Source organism: Odontesthes bonariensis, chromosome 3 (genome assembly GCF_027942865.1).
Source record: "Odontesthes bonariensis isolate fOdoBon6 chromosome 3, fOdoBon6.hap1, whole genome shotgun sequence".
Lineage (NCBI taxonomy): Eukaryota > Metazoa > Chordata > Actinopteri > Atheriniformes > Atherinopsidae > Odontesthes > Odontesthes bonariensis.
In genome coordinates, this window is record NC_134508.1 from 35,386,846 (window position 1) to 35,410,200 (window position 23,355).

General features: G+C 39.2%; 1 protein-coding gene across 1 annotated transcript in view; it reads right to left on the reverse strand.

Annotated features, from left to right (window-relative positions):
* The window catches only part of LOC142376981 (dynein axonemal heavy chain 8-like), a 54,765-nt gene that overhangs the window by 16,514 nt on the left and 14,896 nt on the right, over nucleotides 1-23,355 (reverse strand). Inside the window, exons 2-50 of the mRNA XM_075460684.1 lie at nucleotides 21,778-21,830; nucleotides 21,515-21,694; nucleotides 21,153-21,237; nucleotides 20,699-20,850; nucleotides 19,030-19,216; nucleotides 18,644-18,807; nucleotides 18,243-18,419; nucleotides 17,642-17,755; nucleotides 17,300-17,407; nucleotides 17,067-17,168; nucleotides 16,807-16,953; nucleotides 16,523-16,720; nucleotides 16,111-16,187; nucleotides 15,907-16,006; nucleotides 15,636-15,755; nucleotides 15,411-15,546; nucleotides 15,112-15,299; nucleotides 14,958-15,038; nucleotides 14,660-14,776; nucleotides 14,399-14,518; nucleotides 14,106-14,190; nucleotides 13,888-13,982; nucleotides 13,685-13,791; nucleotides 13,515-13,581; nucleotides 13,244-13,367; nucleotides 12,398-12,561; nucleotides 12,187-12,313; nucleotides 7,365-7,600; nucleotides 7,136-7,240; nucleotides 6,914-7,027; nucleotides 6,765-6,827; nucleotides 6,370-6,470; nucleotides 6,118-6,255; nucleotides 5,772-6,012; nucleotides 5,469-5,668; nucleotides 5,072-5,225; nucleotides 4,817-4,980; nucleotides 4,585-4,687; nucleotides 4,207-4,311; nucleotides 2,869-3,030; nucleotides 2,149-2,373; nucleotides 1,898-2,070; nucleotides 1,607-1,785; nucleotides 1,336-1,523; nucleotides 1,143-1,229; nucleotides 948-1,055; nucleotides 732-866; nucleotides 442-603; nucleotides 101-347 (exon numbers count right to left, since the gene is read on the reverse strand). Coding sequence (XP_075316799.1) covers nucleotides 101-347; nucleotides 442-603; nucleotides 732-866; nucleotides 948-1,055; nucleotides 1,143-1,229; nucleotides 1,336-1,523; nucleotides 1,607-1,785; nucleotides 1,898-2,070; nucleotides 2,149-2,373; nucleotides 2,869-3,030; nucleotides 4,207-4,311; nucleotides 4,585-4,687; nucleotides 4,817-4,980; nucleotides 5,072-5,225; nucleotides 5,469-5,668; nucleotides 5,772-6,012; nucleotides 6,118-6,255; nucleotides 6,370-6,470; nucleotides 6,765-6,827; nucleotides 6,914-7,027; nucleotides 7,136-7,240; nucleotides 7,365-7,600; nucleotides 12,187-12,313; nucleotides 12,398-12,561; nucleotides 13,244-13,367; nucleotides 13,515-13,581; nucleotides 13,685-13,791; nucleotides 13,888-13,982; nucleotides 14,106-14,190; nucleotides 14,399-14,518; nucleotides 14,660-14,776; nucleotides 14,958-15,038; nucleotides 15,112-15,299; nucleotides 15,411-15,546; nucleotides 15,636-15,755; nucleotides 15,907-16,006; nucleotides 16,111-16,187; nucleotides 16,523-16,720; nucleotides 16,807-16,953; nucleotides 17,067-17,168; nucleotides 17,300-17,407; nucleotides 17,642-17,755; nucleotides 18,243-18,419; nucleotides 18,644-18,807; nucleotides 19,030-19,216; nucleotides 20,699-20,850; nucleotides 21,153-21,237; nucleotides 21,515-21,694; nucleotides 21,778-21,830 — 6,765 coding nt within the window. The remainder of the gene's footprint in view (nucleotides 1-100; nucleotides 348-441; nucleotides 604-731; nucleotides 867-947; nucleotides 1,056-1,142; nucleotides 1,230-1,335; nucleotides 1,524-1,606; nucleotides 1,786-1,897; nucleotides 2,071-2,148; nucleotides 2,374-2,868; nucleotides 3,031-4,206; nucleotides 4,312-4,584; nucleotides 4,688-4,816; nucleotides 4,981-5,071; nucleotides 5,226-5,468; nucleotides 5,669-5,771; nucleotides 6,013-6,117; nucleotides 6,256-6,369; nucleotides 6,471-6,764; nucleotides 6,828-6,913; nucleotides 7,028-7,135; nucleotides 7,241-7,364; nucleotides 7,601-12,186; nucleotides 12,314-12,397; nucleotides 12,562-13,243; nucleotides 13,368-13,514; nucleotides 13,582-13,684; nucleotides 13,792-13,887; nucleotides 13,983-14,105; nucleotides 14,191-14,398; nucleotides 14,519-14,659; nucleotides 14,777-14,957; nucleotides 15,039-15,111; nucleotides 15,300-15,410; nucleotides 15,547-15,635; nucleotides 15,756-15,906; nucleotides 16,007-16,110; nucleotides 16,188-16,522; nucleotides 16,721-16,806; nucleotides 16,954-17,066; nucleotides 17,169-17,299; nucleotides 17,408-17,641; nucleotides 17,756-18,242; nucleotides 18,420-18,643; nucleotides 18,808-19,029; nucleotides 19,217-20,698; nucleotides 20,851-21,152; nucleotides 21,238-21,514; nucleotides 21,695-21,777; nucleotides 21,831-23,355) is intronic.

Below are 23,355 nucleotides of genomic sequence, written 5' to 3' on the forward strand. Positions count from 1 at the left end.
CCGTTTTCATTTGGACAGTTTTATATTTTTTCTTAGGATCTCATCTGTATTAATCACAAACACTTTCTTAGCTTAGATGTTGACAAAATGTTGGAATTACCCTTCTTAGCTTTGAGTGACCTCCGCCACAGTGTGGAAAAGATTCCATCAGTCCAATCATTAGTTGCTGCATCCAGACGACCAAACATCTGCGGAGCAGTGATTGCTTTGGGGTTCATGCGCATCTCTCTGTGTGGGGTTCCACATTCACTCAGTGATCTCATAAGAACGTTGATAACCGCGGTCTTCCCGGCCCCACTTGGGCCTAAAGTCATCAGCCCATGGCGCACTCGAGAAGACTCATAAAGCTGACCCAGACAGCAACAGTGATATACCAGTAAGAAAAGTACTTTCCAAAAGCTAACTTTATAATAATTATGCTAAACAACAATTTTAAGGCACCTGAACAAGCTTGAGGTTCCACGGTGGGTGGTTAACGAGACCGGCAAGCTCAACTTGATTAGCAACAGCAGCTTGAAGTTCAGTATATGTGCTGTTGTCCTGCTGGATACCAGGGAACAGGTCATTGATAAGACTAAGGAAGAGGGGCTCATCCTCATCCACCTGAAACACACAGATGGATTTTTTTATTCACAGCACTGTATCCAGTGTACAGAGTATACTTTCACACCCACAATTCAATACAATTCAATATATCACAGCTGTTGGTAAGAACTAAGTTTGTGTGATACCAGTTTGGACAGATTCATGTCACGAAGCACTCTCATGACAGTGCTGGACTCAGTGTCATCAGGTCGAGCTCTTTTACACGCCCCAAGTGTTCTCAACACAGACAGGATGTTCCTTAGTCCAAAGTCATAGTGGACCTGTCAAATAGCAGAGGTTATATGTCAGTAGTTCAATAACCAAACAAAATAGGAATTATGAAATGCTAACAAGATTCTCACCTGTTTTGTGAGTTGCTCCTCACAAAGTTTGTAAAGAACAAAGAATTTCTGTGCTAAGTTAACATTCTCATTGAATCCACAACTGGCTAGTTTGACTCTCATTATAATCTGTCGGAGACAAAAGTGTAGAGGGATGTGTTAGGACCACAGCAAAAAGAAAAACGTTTCTCTCCACAGAAAGAAGCCTTGACCCACCTGCCTGTCTGGCACCATCATGGACACTGTCCTGAACTGCACTTTTAGATTTTCAGGAAGTTCCTGACGGCCTGCATATCCTGGATTCTAGATACAGAGGCATGACATATCTTTGTATATACTGTATATCTAATGTTTTCCATCTAGTTTCAAGGAGTTTCTTTTAATAGGACTGTGTGTTTCCATGTCTTACCATGGTGATAAACAGGCCGAACTCTGGATTCAAGTTCACGCAGTCTCCGTCCGTAAAAATGAAAGTGCTTCTGTGTTTCTTTCGTGATGTCAGAACAATTGAGATCTGCTGAGCAGCAACGGAAAGCACTGGCAGGTCGATTCTGTTGAACTCATCGAAGCAGCCCCAGGACCCTGACTGTGCAAGGCCTGGAAAATAAAAACACAATAGGACATCACATAAATGAAACTGTACACCACTGCTCGATGACTTGTTTCATTGCCTAATGTACCTTTATATATCCTGCCGAGTCCTCTGAAGTCCATTTGGTCCGAGCAGTTGAAGACCACAACGTACTTGCCAAGGCAACGACCCATGTCTTTGGTGGTTTCAGTCTTACCGGTGCCGGCTGGCCCAGCAGGAGCTCCTCCCATACTCATGCCCAGAGCCTGGGCCAGTGTGATATAACACCTTTGTAGAAAAAAAAAACTGTTCTTGAATGCAACATAGGAATTAAAACCTACAAGCAAAGTTGACTTATTACAGCAAGTTGCTTATAAAAATCAATTTTCTCTTTTCTTGCCTGTCAGTCAGAGGGGTGATGACCAGCCGATCAGTACAGCCTAAGAACTCGTTCTGATAGATGAAGTCGACATTAGTTATGGATACAATGACTTTGTCCAGATCCTCCTTGAAGTAAAATCTGCTCTGATTCAGCCATTCAAAGTCGCTGATACATTTCACACGCTTCTTTACCTGCAAACAAAGCGGAGCTTAACTCAAGTGTTTTACAGAAAGAAAAGAACAGACATTTACTGAAGAAAAAAACCTTACCAGGTCATTAAAAATGTCACTCTGGTGCACATGAATTGTGACAAGTGTTTCATATTTGACTCTGTCAAATTTGCTCAGGTCATAGGTGGTTTGTTTAATGAGCATGCTGAGTAGGTTGTGAAACCTCTTTTTCGTAAGAGGCATGATCTCCTTCTTATCGGCAGCGATTCTTAGGGCCTCTTCAGAATCTCTTGTCCAAAGCATCTGGATTCCTAACAAGCCCACCTTAAAACAGACAAGGCAGAATAAAATGAATCTTGGGAACTCTATGAATATAGAAATCAATTATGATACCATCGTATCTCTCAAAACTACGGAAGCCCAGAGCGGACGTGGTACGTATAAACTTTTTTTTTGATGGTTTTCTCCAGATAACGAGATAATTATCTCGTTATCTGGAGAAAACGATTATTGTTTTCTGGAAATGATCGAAAACCATCAAACAAAAGTTTATACGTACCACGTCCGCTCTGGGCTTCCGTACAAAACTCCAAAGATATTCACACTTGTTATTTAAAAAATTTTTTTCCACAAAGGAGGAAAGTCGTGTCATAGATTTAGTACAAGACTGAAGCTGTGGAGAAAATCTATAACAAAAGCAAATATCACACAGTACAACCTGCTGGAGGTGCAAGCCATGGCGACCTGATAGATACTGGCTTGCATTAGAAATCAACCTGCTAAATGTATTTCCAAGCGGCCACAATGTTGTCTACTCACCTGTGCTTGATATTGGTCAAGGAAAGTGAGAAGGTCAAAGTCTTCATCGTTTATCTCTAGATCTGAAGCTCTGATGATGGAGTGTAAGGAGGCTTGCTGTTGCAGCAACAGCTCTCCAAGCCAGAGCTCCACAGCTCCCTGCGCCATGACACATTTGTCCAGCTGAAAGCAGAAATACACGTTTATCAAACTGCAATTATCAAAGATTTCTAAAAACCGAAGAATTGATACACCCAAACAATGTTACAGATTAAACTACCAAAGATTAGAAATCTTTTTTTTTTTTTTTTTCCATTTACACGAACTGTAAAAGGGATTTACAGCCCCAATTTCAATATAGTCGGGACACTCTGTTGAAATTAGGTCAAAGAAAACATAAAATGTTGAAAGTGAGACATTTTACTGTTTAATGGAATATTTTGAACTTGATGGTAGCAAAATGTCTCAAATAAGTTGGGAAGGGATCTGCAATAGGCTGGAAAAGCAAGTGCTACTAAAAGGAAACAGCTGGAGGAACGTGTAGCAGCTGGATATGACTGGGTATTGGAAAAGCCCCTTAAAGTAGCAGGGAGCAGGGGGTCAGCAACCTGCAAAAAAACTATGTCAACAAATGTTGGAGCAATTTCAGAACACTGTTCCTCAAAGTAACACAATATTTCATCGTCTACTGCAGTGTTTTTCAAACCTGGTCCTCGGGGACCACTGCCCCGCATGTTTTAGAGGTTTCCTGCTCCAACACACCTGATTGAAATGATCAGCTCGTTATCAGGCAACTGCAGAGCTTGTACTGGTCTACAGTACAAAATATCATTCAAAGATTGATAGAATCTATCTATGTAGAATCTCTGTCGTCGTTGGGCCCTCAGGCAGCTCTGTATTACAAACTTTTCACAATAATTTTGTCATGGAATTCACTACATGTGCTCAGGAACACTTCCAGAAACCACTGTCTGTGAGAACAGCTTGCCTTGCCATGCACAAATGCAAGTAAGAAGCTCTATCATGCAAAGAAGAAACCTATGTGAATGCCATCCAGAAACGCTGCCATCTTCTCTGGACCATGGTTCATTTAGAGTGAACTGAGGAAAAGTGTAGAATTGTTTTGTCATTAGACAAATCAAAATTTAAAATTCTTTTTAGAAATCACAGACGCTGCGTCCTCCGGACAAAGAAGGAGTGGGACCATCCATGAGATTTGTAAATCACTGCATTCCGTTTTTAATTATACATTAAACAGTGGTCAAACCTTTTAGGAATTGGGGCTGTACAATGGAATATTTTTACATGTTGAGAAAACCAAAATGAATCACTTAAACTCTTTAAAAGCACACGACATACCGGTAATTTCTCCCCTTCCTGTGAGAGAACGGCCAAAATCTTGTTATATTCCGTTGGATGAAACTCTGCTTCGTTGACATTGTCAAACACTCCAAGGAGATGAGACTGAAACACAATTGTATCAAAATTGACTTTTGTCAAGTGATAAAATGTCAACTTGAAAGTTATCCAAGTAAAACTTAAAGAGGTCATAGTGATTATTTGAATTTTCATTTTAAGACATCATGCAAACATTCAGATGTATGGCTGTAATTTATATTAATTAAAACAATAACTGAATACATAAATAAATGAATTTAAAAAATGATATATATCTATATATAGGTATATGTATATCCATATATTCATAGTGACAACAATGTTCAAACTCATTCTAACCTGAATTGTATGAGAGTCGCTGGCTTGTCCAAGGATTTCCAAAAGAGATGGATCGGATACAAAGAAGAATCTTGGAAAAAGGAGCCTCTTCTTCTCAAGGTAACTGTTAAATTAGAAATACGTAACATCAACACCCACTGCACTGGTATAACAACAATCTATTTAATTCTGCACATCTTATTTTTTGAGTCAATCTAAAGTATTTGGACTAATGTTGTTCGTAAAGAATTACCCTGCAAGAGATTTCTGACAGAGCTCTAGCTGTTTCTGAAGCTCGGGTAGGTGATGCCCTAACATTGGGTCACCCACACAGCAGTCCACCACTTTTGGCACCTTCTGAGCACGCTGCATGACCTTAATCCAGGACTTGTCGATATCTTGAAAGCGTTTTGCCTCCTGTAATAGAAAAAAAAAGGGCGGTTTGAATTTTACTTAAGGAAGCATTCTAAGGTGTAGTTTTCCCCAGGATAGAAAGCATGAACTGCACCTGTGGGAGGTCTTTGGCGATGTCACCCCCAACAAACACAGCTTCCATGTAGATCCACAAGTTTTGCACAATAACCCACTGTTCAATGACTTCCGATGATGTTGAAAGATTGGAGAGCCAATCCTGGATCTCTGTTTTGTAGTATGCACTGTACCTGTACAAAGCAGATAAGGACACAAGCTACGTAAAACTTTAAAGGTGTTGTAAAATGCTGTTGGTAAATGTCAAATCTGTTAAGAACAAGATAAGTTTATTTCTACTTCTTCCTCTTTAACTAAGTGCGTACATTCACTTTAGTTTAACAGACTTTCATTATATTGTTCCGGAGTTCAAGGCTCCTTAGGAACTGATTTAATCAGTGGAATGTAAATCTGAAGCTGTTGTTAACTTGTATTACCTGTTGCTTAGCAGTGAGCCCAGTACCATCAAGCTATCCTCCAGGATGGTAAGAATCTCTGCTGTCTCTGCCCCCTTCAGCATTAGTTCTCCTCTATCCTTGAATGTCATCAAACTAAGGGTCTGACCAGACCACAAGTCTTTTACCTGTGACAATTTGGCCTCAATATCCTTCTCTTTTACAGCAGATATGGAGATGTCCTATGAATGAAGAAAGCCAGGCTAAGGAGGTTAGACACATACAAAAAGAAGAAATATTGTTGCTAGAACTGTGGAATTAAATGTATTCAAACTTCCAGCGAACCTCAATATCATCCTTGTACTTCAGCAAAGGGGCTTCCATGATGTTCTTCAGCATAAAGGTTTTGGACTCCACCTCAAATTGGTGTCCAGTTAAGTCTCCAATCCGGTCCCAGTGTCTCCGCATCATGGATTTGTTTGCCATCAATTCCAGCAGTGGGCACGACTCATTGAAATCATCAATGGTCCTCTTTAGGTCAAGGAAGGCTTGCCAGTCCTTTAGTGCTTTGGGCAGCTTCCGGCACCTACAAATAGAGATGATAAACAATATATCTATCACAGGAATACAAAAGAAATCAAAAATACAATGCTGGCACAAAGCAGGTTGTAATGGCTCAGAAATACTCCACCTATTCTGAAATTCCACAAGTTCTGCATTGATCTTTTCAATGTCCACGTCTGTCCACAGGATTTTATAGTACCCACTGATCTTACTCATCACTGTATCATACAGGCCGTAGAGTTTCCGAAGCAGCTCAAGCTCTTTTCTAAAAAAAAAAAAAGGAAAAATCCTTAAAAGATATTACAATCTTTGTTAGTTAATATTAATGGAATTTTCATTGATGGCTCTGATAGAAAGCTTTGTCAGGATAGTAACAAACTTCTTCTGGTGTAGAAAGTTATTTTCCGTAACAGGTAAGCCGAGAAGTTGCTCCCCAGAAGTATATGTGGTGAAATTTCTCCACAGTTCATCAAATCTAGCCTGAGTAAAAAGAACATTTTTTTGGCAATAAAATTAGATTCAGCAAACGAGAAGAAAACTGCCATGTTTATAAAACCAAAACCAAAATTCAAATTAAATGTAATTTCACATTTTTGTACTGCTGTTTCTTGTAGTTTGTAGTCTTTTGATTTGAATTTCTTTTCAATTTGTCTTTATAAGTCTCTATCAAAATAGATAAAATAAAGCTGAAAGCTTTTCTTCTTCTTTCTCACATGTTTTAAGCGTAAAACATTAACTGGAATATAGAACGGTGAGAGTGAGCAGTAATGGTACCTGAAAGGCTTGCAGCTGCCTGCTGGCTACTTGTGGAGGAATTCCTTCAACCATTGGGCCTTCCTGAAATGCAGGATCATATGAGCTGATAAGAACGTCTACATTTTTCCAAACACCCATAGAAACAAGGTCATTCACAGATTACTTACAGAGTCGTATTCTTCCTTAAAAGAGTAAACATCCTTCTCGAAAACAGCAACACATTCCACAAGGTTTCGTTTGAACTTGGGCTGCATGCAAACCAGCTCATCTTGCACTGATCTCTGAGAAAATCCGAGTTCAAAATTCATTATCGAAGCTTTGTTACAGAGGAACACATCATGAAAAAAATCATTTAAAGAAAAAAGCCTGAATGTCTTGATAGTACTAACAGCTTTAGACTGAAGTTGTGTGAAGAGATGCCTCAGATTGTACACTCCTTCTGCTTCTCTTTTGGTCACTTCTGCTTCATTTTTGGTCAATATTTCAAAGGCTTCCTGTAAACAACATTATTTCATGTTTCTTATCAGTCTGCAATGTTTGCAACTGTAAAGGTCAAAGAGGGAGCTCTGCTTAAGGTACTGTATATGTCTAAAAAACGAATGACCGTCCTAGTCATACCTCAATAGAAATTAATGTCATATCAGTCTGAATTTCAGCATCTCGAAGCTTTGACAGGGTGCCCATGGCATGACGCACATCTTCCAGATTAGAAACAGAATGCGATACTTGTACAAGGTATTTGTTGATGTGTAAACTGATGTTAATCATTTTCTTCTTGTAATCCTCCTTCAAGTATCTGCAGATCAGTTTCTTCCAGGCTTTGGTCTCAGCCATCAATGCCTTCTTTAATAAACCTAAAAAAAGGAAAGAGAAAGAATTTCCCATGTAAAGCTTGAATCACTCCTTTAAAACACCAAATTAAAAAAAAAAACTAGCAAAGGCTAACATGTGACGGTACAACCAATATCATGGGTTTTCCAATCAGCATTTACCCTGAAAAAGATTGTACACCCTCCTTCAGTTTTAAGGTTTAACAGATCATAATGGATAAATCCTCTGATCCTTACCAGGCCGTAGATACAGTGCCTTGTGAAAGTATTCGGCCCCCTTGAACATTTCAACCTTTTGCCACATTTCAGGCTTCAAACATAAAGATATAACATTTTATTTTTTTGTGAAGAATCAACAACAAGTGGGACACAATCGTGAAGTGGAATGAAATTTATTGGATGTGTCAAACTTTTTTAACAAATAAATAACTGAAAAGTGGGGCGTGCAATATTATTCGGCCCCTTTACTTTCAGTGCAGCAAACTCAGGCCACAGTTACACATAGCGAAACGTGTAGAGAAACGAATATTTCCCCCCCTCCGTTTTCAATAATAACATCGTGCACACAACATCGTTTTCAAAAAACTTGTCATTTACATCAACCCGCATAAAAGCGCGAATAAAGCCATGCAAGCCAATCAAAATCCTCAGAATCGAGGACTTTCCTCATGTGAAGGAGGAGGTAACGCGAGCAAATATCACAACAAAACTGAAGGCAATAAGAGGGAAATATAGACAGTCAGTGGATACTGGACGCAGGAGAGCCACGGAAAAGTGATGCTCCTCTATTTTGAACTGTGCGAGCAGGTTTGGGGTGGCAAATGCAATAAGGCCAGAATCGTTTGCACAAACGTAAAAATTAGTAGAACTTTAACATCATCCATGATAATCCTGATCAGTAGCCAAACAAACTGTAAACATAAGGCGCTCGCATGACGTTAAGCATTTTCTGGCGCATAATGTGACGTTTAAGAACCTAAAACGCCGTTTCTCCCAGTTGACACGGCAACACATAACCGGCGTTATCAGACATCTCCACTTTGGCCGGAGGTTTTAGAAATAATCGTTTTCTGTGATAAAAACGGGGTTTTGGTGTAAATGAGAGGCCAAACCGCAGGAAAATATCTGCGTCTTCCTATTGTGTAAACGGGGCCTCTCTCCAGAAGTTCAGTGAGGATCTCTGAATGATCCAATGTTGTCCCAAATGACTGATGATGACAAACAGAATCCACCTGCGTGTAATCAAGTCTCCGTAGAAATGCAGCTGCTCTGTGATAGTCTCAGGGTTCTGTTCAAAGCGCAGAGAGCATCATGAACACCAAGGAACACACCAGGCAGGTCCGAGATACTGTTGTGGAGAAGTTTAAAGCCGGATTTGGATACAAAAAGTAGGGATGGCCGGTGAAGCCTCATGAAGCTTCCACAGAGTTCATCTGATTGTGCCAGGAAATGAACCAAAGTTTCGGGGCTTTGAAACCACACAGAACAGTGGCATCTGGTGGTGCACCGCAAGTATCATCTGCTTCAACCAGCCTCATTGTCCTTGTTATACTTTAATATGTACAAAATAAAAAGCGTAAAAGAAAGAAAATTGTGATTTTATATGACAAGTGCTTGTGTTACATTGAAAGTGGCTAACGTACCTTGAAACCTTTATCTTCCACAATGGAAAATGGTTGCACATCCATTACAATCATATCCACCCACACAGAATCAAGCTTTTGCTTCCTTGACACTACAAAAATAAAATTCTGCATATCAAGAAAATAAACGCAGGGCAAACTTGTAAAATGCTGGGTTCAAACTCATAACCTTTGGATGCAAAAGCCACTAAGCTAATCACTGAGCTATCAGTTAAGTGACTGCGTCAACCCACCATCTACATGATGTCTAGTTAAAGACATCATCCATAGCTAAGAATAATAGTACACTTTAGTTGTTTTAAATAATTCAGAAACACTTTGCGTAATTAACACACCTTTCTGTCAGAACACAGACAGAGAGGCGTTTGGTACACGGGACACAGCTGTGTAATAATGGCCGCAAGCGCTTTGTTTGTGATATGTGCTAAATAAACAAGTCCAAAATGAATGTATTGTCCTACATAACTTAGATTCTTAAATGTGCTGCCCCCTTATTTTAAGAAGAGAACTATATTAGCATGCATACCCATAATAATAATAAAGCTTATATTTACACTTGAAAAACAAAAACTAGCAAACATCTTACATCACACAATAGTATATTGTACAATAGTAGGGGTGGGCGGTATGGCCTAAAATGTATACCCCGGTAAAATTTGAGCCACTGACGGTATACGGTATATATCGCGGTATGGTACTTTTGTATATAAATTACAACAGAACAGTTTCTCAGTGGTTACCATAGCACCAAATAAACACTTTCAATCAGGATGTTTGCAGCAATATTAAATTAAATTTATTGTGCAAAACAGAAAACACAGGAAATATAAAAAATATATACGTTATATTTATATTTAAAAAACAAGAAAAGGTACATTTCCTCGAATAAACTCTGTGAGAGAAAAGCCGCTGCCTCTTGGATAACGGAACTTTCATAGGCGCCTTCCACTTATTCAACATGCTCAAATATGCGTCATGTTTCAGACACCCCATTTGTGCATGTTAAACTGCTTGTTAATACGATGAGTGTTTTATTACTTTCCATGTCTTCCAAAAGAGAAAATAATCAGGATTTTGAGGATGTTACCGTTACACACCAGCTGAGACGCAGGGTAGCAAAACATTATGGGCGTGAAAACAAAACTTAGAAAATCGGCTCGGCGCATGCGCAAAACCACAAAGTAGCAAATCTCGACAAGTAGCAGAAATCGACAGAACACCGGCTTTGACTCGTTTCATATTCCGGAGCATGGTTAGCCCGCAGGTGGTAAAACAAATTACTCGTGTTACCTTGTCTTGCGATTACTGTCGCCCGGCATATCCAAGCGGATGTTCAAAACTTTGCATTACTGCCATCTACAGGACTCATGAGCTATTGCGGTATAAGGTATGGCAAAAAAATCTCTACCGTTGGTTAAAAATACCGCATAAGGTATGATACCGTGCATACCGCCTACCCCTATACAATAGTATCACCTTATTAGGAGAAACCAAGGTGAAGTGATCCCAAGCCACAAAACCTTTCTTGCCAGAAGCCATGGAAAAGAGCAATGAATTGCATTCAATTCTGACAGGGCAACAGAACTGGTTGGGAAACCAGTTTGGGATTCATTCTCCTTTTATAGAGAATAGCGCGCCCAAGTGTTCAAACGATGAGAGACCTCTGAACCGTGGTTCCACCAAACAATGCATTCGGCGCTTCGGACGTCATCAATCACGTGATTAGCGCCATTTCATACACGCCCCGGAACATTGTGCCGAACCACTTTGCTTCACGAAGATGAAACGAGCGCCGAAGCGTCCGTGTCAAACGAGCCATCCCTAACAAAAAGATTTCCCAAGCTTCCCAAGGAGCACTGTGCAAGCAATCATACTGAAATGAAAGGAGTATCAGACCACTGCAAATCTACCAAGACCCGGCCGTCCCTCTAAACTTTCATCTGGAACAAGGAGAAGACTGATCAGAGATGCAGCCAAGAGGCCCATGATCACTCTGGATGAACTGCAGAGATCTACAGCTGAGGTGGGAGAGTCTGTCCATAGGACAACAATCACACGTACACTGCACAAATCTGGCCTTTATGGAAGAGTGGTAAGAAGAAAGCCATTTCTCAAAGATATCCATAAAAAGTGTTGTTTAAAGTTTGCCACAAGCCACCTGGGAGACACACCAAACATGTGGAAGAAGGTGCTCTGGTCAGATGAAACCAAAATCCAACTGTTTGGCCACAATGCAAAACGATATGTTTGGCGTAAAAGCAACACAGCTCATCACCCTGAACACACCATCCCCACTGTCAAACATGGTGGTGGCAGCATCATGGTTCGGGCCGGCTTTTTGTCAGCAGGGACAGGGAGGATGGTCAAAATTGATGGGAAGATGGATGGGGCCAAATACAGGACCATTCTGGAAGAAAACCTGTTGGAGTTTGCAAGAGACCTGAGACTGGGACGGAGATTTATCTTCCAACAAGACAATGATCCAAAACATAAAGCCAAATCTACAATGGAATGGTTCACAAATAAACGTATCTAGGTGTTGGAATGGCCAAGTCAAAGTCCAGACCTGAATCCAATCGAGAATCTGTGGAAAGAGCTGAAGACTGCTGTTCACAAACGCTCTCCATCCAACCTCACTGAGCTCGAGCTGTTTTGCAAGGAAGAATGGGCAAGAATTTCAGTCTCTCAATGTGCAAAACTGATAGAGACATACCCCAAGCAACTTGCAGCTGTAATTGCAGCTAAAGGCGGTGCAGTTTTTTATTTGTTAAAAACGTTTGACACATTGAAATTAGTTTCATTCCACTTCACGATTGTGTCCCACTTGTTGTTTTCTTCACAAAAAAAATACATTTTCTATCTTTGTGTGAAGCCTGAAATGTGGCAAAAGGTTGAAAAGTTCAAGGGACCGAATACTTTCGCAAGGCAGCATAGAAGTAAAAAAGAAAAAAAAAAACAACAGCTTACCTGTTGAAAGTTCAGTAGACCCAAAAACAATCTCAGGCTTGATAGCATCAATGTCTTGCTCAACTGAGTCGTAGTACTGGATTTCAGATTTAATCTGAATCAGGGATGGATTGCTACCCATAAATTCCTGTAAAAAAAAAAAATGAAGACAATTAAACCGTTATCATTATAGGGGAAAAAACAGCCAACATGTCTTCTAGGGAAAACAAACCTGGACTTTGAGGTTCCTGTCCACATTCCAAATCACCCTGAAAGGATCGAAATGCTTCAAAACGTCACTTGCTTGTTCCTTCTGGGAGCTGATTGCAGTTTTCAGATCGACCACAACTTTTTTAATGTCCCTGTGTTCAAAAACACTCTGGAAGAAATTGTTGCCTTTTGTGATGAAAATAGGACAAAAAAAAAGGGAAAATAAATTAATTTAAACACAGTTTTAACCAAACGTTGATCTTGACAATTTCATGAATAAAACCAATCCTGTTCAAATGATTGTTTTACTTATCAGACACCTGATTGTCAGATGAAAACAGTAAGCTATTTTGACAATGTCTGTTGTGGGATTTCATTTTTAAAGCAGTATTTGTGCAGCCATTGTATTGTTAAAAGTTACATTTTACGCAGGATAACAGCTTTTTGGGGGATTTAGGTTGCTTGTTGACTGCTGATAAGCTGCATCTTTATACGGTCATTTTCTGGTGGAAACTATAGCAATTGACCTTGTTATCCCATGGAAAGTAGTTTTGTTATCCTCAGATAAAAGTAGAATAAACTCATGATCTCGTGATAATGTCGTCACAATAACTAATTGCAGCCAAGGCCCCTCGCTCCTGTTTACACACACAAGTCAGTGCACTTGAAACATCTTCACAGACTTCTGCATGCTCGTATCTAACAACTTAAAAAATGTATGATATTAAAACTAATATAATACATGAAAGTTTAAATGAAATAATCCTAATTATAACTGATCAAATGACAATTTATGGGAGATCCCCATTTGCGGACTTGTTTTATCAGGTGTCTGCTGTCATGTATGTGCATGCTGACAGTTAGTAACCTTTGTTCTGTGTGTCATCTTGACTGTACTCCTTCTGCCAAGCAACACCCTTGCTAACCTCCAACACACAGTCAATAAGTTGATTTATGGCCTGTTGGATCTCATCTACATTGGGAATCATTACCTGAGGACAAATATCAGACATAGTAGCAACATTGTAGTGCTTGACAAGACAGGCAAAGAATTAAAGATAATGTATTTCCCCTGACCATAAACCATTGTAGCGAATGAAAATCATCCAACCATGAGTAGAAAGAAAAAAATAACTCACCATATTGGGTTTGTCCAGTTGGGCTTCAGACTGAATCAGTGGGACCACCTTCGGCTTAATCTTTGCCCTCTGGTAAGTGCTAAAATACACATTTATTGATTTTACTCTTTCAGAGGTTATTTCCTTTCTTTGTGATACTGTTCTTCTTATTTAAACCCAGAAATACTCACTTGGTGCCACAAATTCTCCTTTTAAGGATCTCCAGGGATAACTTGGTGCTTTTGACAAGTGCATCGAATACCTTTGTACTGAAGAGTTCATAAAGCTTCTTAAACTCCTGAAATGAGGATTTTTTATTTGAGGCATTAATGCCTGTGTTGGCACACAACAGTTTATAGAAAAGACATGTTGTGCAGTTGGTATCCAATCATACCTTTTCGAACTTGATCTGTTTATCTTTCAATGGACCCTCTAAAAGCCTCTTGCTCTCTCTTGAGAAGGTCACACTCCTCCCTGAAATATATATATATATATATGTATAAAAAAAGCTGAGATGCTAATTATACGAAAAGAAAAGTCATTTACATTTGTGCTACACACCTTGAACAGGTTCCTCCACAATCTTGGTGCCTTTTGGTTCATAAATAGCACTTAACACATTACCCAACTCCATAACAGCTCCTTTAACATAACTGCATTTGTAATCCAGTGTCTTTGCCCACTCCTTACAACGGTTCTGAAAAACAAAAGAGGAATAGTTGCACTACGAGCGTTTCAATGAAACAGAATTCAGAGTTCATTGGAAAACTCAAAAGTTTACTCAAACCACGACATCGAGCCTTTGCTCTTTGACAAAGTAATGATTGTTTCAAACTCACGTAATGGATGAAAAACACTTTAACTTCCATTAATGGATATGGAGAATAAAAATAAGATGGTCATGCCTTATTGTGGTCAACCAGCTGCTGCAGCAAAGATGCACGGCCTTCTGGGAGCTCTATCAGAACAGTCTCAGACATGTCTTTGAGGACATCATCAATTTGTATCTTACAAATATCCTGCACCTGAAAAAGAAAGTGGCATCTAGAAGCGTGGCTTTTGTCCAAGAGAGCTGTCACACCAACCCAAACATATCTGAACAATGTGACATTTAACCTGATGTTGATACTTTTCAGTATCAGTAGAATTTTTATTCATCAACAAACCTTTTTTACAAGATTTTGGAGCTCAGACAGAGCAGTTTCAACATTTTGAAAGAACTTGTCCAGGAGGAGGGAAGACCAGGTCAGCAGCACCGAACCGTGTCGAAGTGCAGATTCCACCTGGACATTTTAAGGATGTAGAATTACAATCAAAAGCTCTTCAGGACACGTCTGCTCGAGACATTTCTCAAATCGGCAAAACCCCTTCCCACTGCCTACAGCAGGGTTCACATTCATCAAGTAACAATTTCCCACTAAAGAAGACGGACCACCTGCCGTACACACGGTATGAAAAGCTTACGTTTTTTATTTTTGAAGCCATCAAACTGTTGAAGTCTGCGGGTATGCTCTCACAAGTGGATTCAAAATCTTCCAGAATGGTCTATAAAAAGGCATACAGGTCAAATTCTCTTAAGTTAAACAATCCCGTAAAAAAAATGTAAATCCCGGTTTACCTTTAGTCTGAGGTGATGGGCATTTATTTTGCTTTCCATCTTGATAAGAAGAGAAGCCTGCGTTGGAACCTTATGCCCCATTTTCAACAAACACTTAGCCTCCCGAATGACTTCGGTTATTTTAGGGTCAAAGTTGACGACTAATTTTCCAGTATTTGGGTGGCGAACCAGCAGGGTAATGTTCAAGACTGTTATACGGAACAGAGAAAGCTCGTTTTAACAGTGTGCAATAATGGAATCGACAGGGGCTGTTTTCTGCCATTAGTGTCAAATTATGACATCAGAACAAGAGAACCAACCGTGATCTAGTTTGGAAACTTTCTCCATCCACGTTTCGTGTTGAAGAAGCTCAAAGTCGACCAACATAGCTGCAGTCCCATTGTACATTCTGACCACATCTTGTCCCACGGGACTACATAGGATGTCCGAGTTTTCCTGCAAAGGAAGGGAGATTTGATCGTCGTTAAAATGTCACTGTGAAGTATAACTGTAAAGTTGTTTTGCTGATAGAAACTGTGTCTCACTTTCATGTACAATATCGGCTCCTCTATCTTTTTATAGAGGTGTCTGACCCAACCAATCCTGCCTGCCACTGGTGGCATATTTCTGGATAATGGAATGTCATCCTTCTGATTGTCAAAGACCTGCAAATGAAGTTTACAAAACATACTAAAATCATTAACAGTTTTCTTCCATTTTCAATTCTAAATGTTTCACTCATCTGAAGATTTCTTTCAGCTTAATACGTTTAATAAGGTTTATTGTTTGGTATCTAAGCCCAAGCAAACTGAATACCTTTTTCACAAACTCCACCTCTGAAGCAAAGTGCTGAAGAATAACACCCAAAATGTTGGAAATGTGAGTTGCAAGACAGGGAAGGTTCAGCTTCTGAAAACTATCAAAACAAATTTCATAGATTGCTTATATTTTTTCCTTTTAATGCCACAGTTAGAATAGAGTCTTCATGTCATACTTCCAAATTCTGCAAATTGTACTGACCGCTGTAGCAGGCAAAGAGCTTGCTGAGATGAGATGATGTTTGAGAAGTACGAACACATAAATGCCTGGAGCTGACTCTGTGGAAAAGGACAAGATTGTGGGGATACTCTGAGAATACAACGTCAATATTATTTTCTTTTTTCAGCTTCAAGCTGTGTCGATACAAGCAGTAGATCCTCATTCCTCAGAGATTCTACAATCTTACTAGTCCTTCTTTCTGTTCCTAAACGTGTAATTCTTTTAAGTGTGGCCATGTGTGAATGCACCGGCTGTTTGGAGTAAATGAGTGTTGCTGTGATGTTGCACGTATGAACCTGTTCCCAACTTTCACTAAAGATCTTCATCTGGTTGAGGCTTCCTGAAAAAATGAGCTTGAACCAACATTTGGGTACAAGCTGTAGATTACACTTACCTCAATGTGGCTCATTTGAGCCATGAACTTCACAAAATCAGTTTCAAATTCAGTCGTCCTCGGGGACAACATGTCATACTTCTTCCTTTTCAGATTCATGGACACAGTGTGGAATTGTCTGGCTGATTTCTCAATGCCTTCAATGTTTGACTTTTCAAGAGATTCAAATGTCTTGAACACTGTGATTATTTTCTTGATCTACAAAAGACAATATTCGTCGTCACATTGCAAGGCCTTATGATAGAAGTGGGATGGAGATTTAAGAGAATGAACAAAGACAACACCTTTTCAAGTTGCTTGCAGAAGCTCTCAAACTTGCAAAAAATCTGCATCTCTGAAACCTCAAGGAATGTTTTGCCAGTTTCTTCCATTACTTGTACCTTTTTTTTCTGGAAACAGGTCTGATACTCCTGATATAAGCATGTACAGACCTGCCAAAGATAAAAGAAACATGATGACAGCTACAGTCTACTGATGTCAAAATGTGTAATCTTAAGCCTTGGTAATAATAACCCAAATGTTTAGTAATATCAGCTTCAGTCACCTGCATTTTTCTGATGAGTTTTTCAGCATCTTGATCCCATATAAGACAACTGCCATCGTCAGTAATGTAGGATCTGCATGCTGTGACCATCTGATTTGTGATCTGGAAAAGTGGTCAGTTGTGTGGCTACAGTTTTACAAAGGGAGCTGGATCCTTGCACTGCGTCTTCTCATGAAAGTTATGTTTTCCGGTGACAACTTAAATATTTCAGAAACTGAACACACTTCACTTACTTTGACAAGCAGCGCAGACATCTTTTCGCTTGTATTGTAATATAGTGAAACACGGTAAATCATGTGAATGGCACTGATGACCTTCGGCACATTTTCTGTCATGGAAACCTGAAATCACATTTCAGGATTTAGGAGGGTCAATGAAGATGAATTATCATCTATTTCTACACTTAAGTTTGCCAAACTTCCAAACTTTTTACTAATTCTTTGTTAAAAAAAATGTATATAAGTTGTCTAAATAATGGCCGCCTGGATAGTACAAAACAATGTAATAAGGACATATTAATTCAGTGTTACCAAACACAAACTATTCATTAGAATCAAACTGTTAAATGTACATACGGGGTCACTGTTGTACAGAGGATGTAAGACTTTCTCAAGTGTTGACAAGAATTTGAAATTGTCTTTTGCCTCATTGACACGATATGTTATCCTCGTGTCGAGATCCCGCCACACCTGCACGGGTACAAGACTGCGTTAATAGGAATCCATTGATTGATTTAATAAATCTAGTCATTCACAAATGATCTTAGCATAGGATTTTATCAGAATACATGAAATAATTCAGGACTAGGCTCAGATGTGACACCAACACTTTCCAGTGAAATGAAACAGTGCCTACTCAGCATCATCTTAATGCAGAACGGCTACATACTGTACTGTGTTAACAAATAATCATTTCCAAAAACTATTTTTTTCATACATCTGTGAAGATCACCTACATGCAGTGAACACTGAATCCATGATCATTGCAAGCTATCCAACGTCGATATCTTCTACATTGCAATTTTCAGGCATTTGTCATGATTTATGTATCACAGACTGTTTTTAATTTCTCTTTACATGCAGCAAACCTTAACTACATACACTAAAACTGATACAAAGTGAAAATGTTCAATAGCTTTGGTATTACTCTGTGTACATTGAACACTTGTGTCAGTACCTTCATTATTTTGGAATGGTTGAGATGGAGCACCATCACCACCGCCTTACACTCTGGGCTTTTGATGTGATCGATGATAGAGTTGTACTGTAAAGACATTCGTTTCCAGTGTTCTAACTCACTCAGTGGTCCGGCAGAATCATCCTCTTTCCTCAACAAATCACTCTCCATCAGGACCTGATGACAATGGATACATCACCAACATCACCATTAAGCTTTGCTGTCTGAGCAATCCTATCATATTCCCAATCTTCCATAACTATCTAATCCATCTTGGCCTGATGTCACCATCTCTAACCAATGAGCTTTGTGCCTATCACAGTCATCGCAAATTCATTTTTAGCATTTAACAGCACAAATTAAGGTTGTTGGATCAAATATAAACTCTGAAATCTACCAACCTGCTCGATTTGTTTGCACCATTGCATCAGAATTTCTTCCAGCCGTTGCACCATGTCAAAGTTGGCAGCCGCAGCTTTCATATCATCCAGACAGGCCAGTTTAGACAAGTCAATATCTGTGACTGTTTTCAGATGAACGACGCTCTCATTGCTCCTCTGGATATCTGAAGTATAAATAAGACAAAGTACAAAATCATCAGTACTGGTTACAAACCATCTTTTGGTTACAGTATTGCTTGTTATTGTGTACTTCAACATAAGATGGTTTTAAATCAGTTGAGTAAGATTTGCCCGAGAGATGGAGCTTAAAGTTACAATCTTTCTAAAGAGCCACCCTCCAATAACTTATTCACATTCAGTTGGCAATAAATGTGAAACATTCTTACCATCTAAAGAGTTCAAACAATGTTTAAAGGAATAGAAGAAGTTCTTTTTAAGTTTTGCTCCATGTCTAGACTTGTCTACAGCTCCCCAGTTCTGTCCTGTAGTAAGGGCTGGAAGCAGTGCATCGTAGGAATCCCTTATTCCTTTCAGGAGGCCATCCCTGGCATCAATCATTGAGAAAAAGATTTCCTGCAAGGCATCAAGAAAAGACAACCCTTCACTTAATGAAATTCGAAGCAGAAAACATTTCAACTGTGAGGGAGAAACATGATTTGGTTTGAGATGTTAGGGTTCTCATGAAAATGTGCTCTTGCTTCGAACTACTGACTGACATTACATCAGCTGTGCCAAACTTTGGTACCTGATAATGCATCTGGTTGAGATAGCAGAGTACACAAATATAGAGAGCGTGATTTCTGTAAATCACGTAAAGAACATAAACCACTTCATTTGAAAAAGTAACAAGCAATCAGCTCTGTAAATTCATATGAATTGACCCCACAGAGGTTGAAAAAAGAAACGTTCAGATTATAAACCAGCGGCCAAAACGCACAGCAGCTCACACCTCACATCTGGGCAACAGGAAAAACCAGAGCAGACTAAAAATGAATGTAAACGTGTCAGTCCAAGGGAATGAAATCAAACTTCTCAAAGCCAGACTAATATACGCAGATAATGCAGTTGGGAGTCGAATCCATCCTGCATGTATACACTCAACTAGACTTAATATATTCTCAGCGCTTCACAGATCTTATCCAGGAAAAAGGTAGAGAAGAGGAGGGCAACAAAAAAGAAGAATCACAAGGAGATGCATGCATTTATAAAAACAAGTAGACCGTCCACATCAAAGTCCGCCATCTTTTTACATAAGACGCCCCCTCCCACGCTCAAGACGAGAAACAAGTTTGAAGCCAACACAGCACACCATGTCGGTGAGTCGTTACTCTGTAAACGGTGTTTCCGTAGATCAAAGGCTCCTCAGTAAACAGCCATTTTTTGTAGGTGGGGTGTTTGTCTGTGGAGGTTTTAATGCTCGCGTTAGTTTAACATAGTCATCAAATAAATAACGTTGTGGAGCACATAACATTAGCTAACTGCTAATAATGCATTAAACTCCTAACATAACCTTAGTAAAGTAAAATATGTTTGGTTTTAATCCTTAGGTTAAAAAGACCAACAAATGAATAACTTTAAGAACATTGTGCATTATCAAAGATCACTTCGCCATCCTAAATGGCTTGTGTATAAACAGTGTTTATTAGTGAATTAACTTTTTTATTAGAGATTCTCTTTGTATGACAATAACTGGACGTGACAGCTGTAACAATGTTATTATTGTGATGTAATACGTTGCTACACACACTGCCATGAGGTGAGCTGCTCAGGGAGGGAACCCGGAGGTTTAAGGAAGATGCTAAGCTAAGACGTAGCTGCAGAGAGTCTCTATTATGAGAAAAGGGCTGTGGTAGCTGTGCCATTTTTATCTTTTGTCTTTTCAATAAAGTTTCCAGAAGCAAGGGTAACACTTTAATCATCAAGTTTGTATAGAGTAGTGATAAAGAATAAGCTGAAACAAAAGCTTTTCTATAAAGTGATTACATCTTTTGATATGACACATAACACAAGAATAAATACTTAACAATTACTGAGACACGCCACCTTTGACCTTACCTCGTGTATGTTTTCTGGGTTCACAGGAATGTCCACTCTGGTCCGTGTGAAGGAGCAGCAGATCCCTGTGAGGCACGTTTTTGCTAAATTGGCTAAAAACAGCCTCATTGCTTTGCCCCCTTTGCTTGGTCCAGGATATACGCGCCCACATTCTGAAATCAAATCCAAATGGTTTTGTAAGAGATGAAAAAACATTCCAGTTCATAATGTTGTGTGGAATATCTGGGTCTTTATCATGCAAGATAATCAATCAAATTTGATTAGAAGACTTTCCCTAAAATTGTATCATCTATCGGTATTTCAGTTTTTCGAAAATAGGACGTTTTTCCTATTTTACTTCAAAAAAAATACTAGTATATAAAACCCGGCATAACAGCTGTCAAACGGAAAAAATTTCAATTAAAATAAGCATGGACAGTCTTTCCAATTGAAGACTTTCCAGATTTCTTCATACCTATTCCTGGGACTTCGGACTCCTGATACACAAACGAAATGGTTTTGCTGCCCCCCGAGGCGAAGAAATGATCAAAAGCGAGCAGCTAGTCAGCAAGAAAAAAGGAAGAACACAAAAACATTATTAATCATTGCATCATATTACGATGCAAGTATAAAACAACCAAAAACAAAACATAACCTTGGAACGAAACGTTTAGAAAGCATCACACCAAACTGAAGAAAAAGCCACAAAAATAACGCGTTATGAATCAATCCCACAAAACCTCAGCTGATCACCTGACTTCTGATTTGTGTTGGTGAGATATTTCTGCTTTTGATAGCATTAGTACCAGTTTGGAGTCACACTGAGGAGGAACTTACTGAAGGAGAATCCAAAACAAATTCCTCCACCTCTGTTGGTGCCAAAGACAGCCGGTCAGCCAGGATGTCAATCATGTACTTGTGTGCAGGGGTGAGCAGCTTTTTCCTCTCTTCTCTTGCCTGCTTATGTTTGGCCTGAAGGAAGACAAGAGTCGTAAATAGTGTAGAAGTGTATTTGCTCTACGTAACTAGAGCTGTATCTCAACGAATAAGCTGAATCAAATGGGCTGCTTTAATTCTAAAAAGAAACAACTGAAACTTACCTGAGACACACACTTGTTTGCTTTTGGATTGGGTGTGTCCATCATAACGATGTCTGGAAGGGAGAATCACCCCTTAAGCCGTAATACTCAACGGTTCCCTTTATTCCCTCTGAGAAAACACTATTAGCCACTAATGTTGTTGATTTATCAACTTTTTCCTGTAATTCAGTAAATAAAATGCATACAGTGACATCAACAGTGTCCTCAGTTCCTAAGCGCTGGATGTGCAACATCTGATCCATGTTTCAAACATTTTTAAAAGTAATTCCTTCAAATTCAAAGGAGCAGGTAATTACAAAAAAATGTTTTTATTGTGTTTCTATATTATTTAAACTTACTTTGGTGAGGTTCCTGATCAATTTGAGCATGAATAAACGCTAATTATTTTTCTTTCTAGCTGATAAGGTATGTTAGCTCAACCGTTACGTCTCAGTTTATGTTGTTTGTTCATTCACTTTTTCAAGTTTGATATTCTGCTCTTACCGAAACTTTATCATCCGACGTATTTGTAGCTTCCAATGTTCAGCTTTTCTTCTTGTGTCGTTTCTGAGTTTCTGAATTATTGGACCATGGAAATATTTTTCTCCAGCTCAATCTTTAATGAGCTTTCGGTCTTGATAAAAATGATGGTGCACTTGCACTCAGTGTACATTGAAAGATAGCCCATATTAAAGCTTTGTGTGTTGTTTCATTCACTTGAGGATTTACTAAGTTGATTCAGTGTCACAAAAGGTTGTGTGTAACTGTTGTTGGAATCTATGGCCAGGAGGGGGGAGCAGAGAGCAGAAAAGCAAGACTGAGATATACAAGGAACTGACTCTGGAAGACAAGAAGAACATGAAAACAAAAACAAATAAGCATAAAACAAAGACAAACTTAACAAAACCTAACACAGAACTTGCTTGTTTGCTTGGGCACATCTATTCAAATAGTTGAGTCATTCTGCTGAGTGTATTTATACAGTGCAGTATACAAAAATGAATTTCTAATTTTCAGTGAGTATGACTCTCAGTGACTATTGTGTTGCCTGCAATATGAGGAGAGAGAGCCTACAAATACTGAATAATTCATCATTCTATTACTAACTCGGTCGGCCCCTGAGTTAATTATCTGCTGTTTGATAGCTCCCTCGATACCTTGCTCACAGCATTAGTAGGAACAAAGAATCGTTCCAGTAACACTGTTAATCCATGAAAGACATGTCACGGGCTGACAGCCAGTCACTCTAATGTGTGAGATTAATGTTGAAGCAAAGGTAACATTGAACTCAAACACTGCCCTGCTGATCTGGAACACAGCCTCCAAGCGATGCTTGCACAGAATCATGGGCCAGATGTGATAATATGCTTTTCTTTTCCATAAAGTATCATTTTTCTTCACTAAAGATGCACAGTGTGCAGATCAGTGGAAGCTTTAAAGGTGATTCACTATCACAAATCAATTCAAACCAAGCTATTCACACTCCTGCATGACTTTCTTTCTTTCTTTTGACCAGATATTTTACGGAGAGAAATATCTTAAACAAAAACAACAGACAAGTACATTTTGAATGTCTTTTACCAGATCAGACTAAACAAA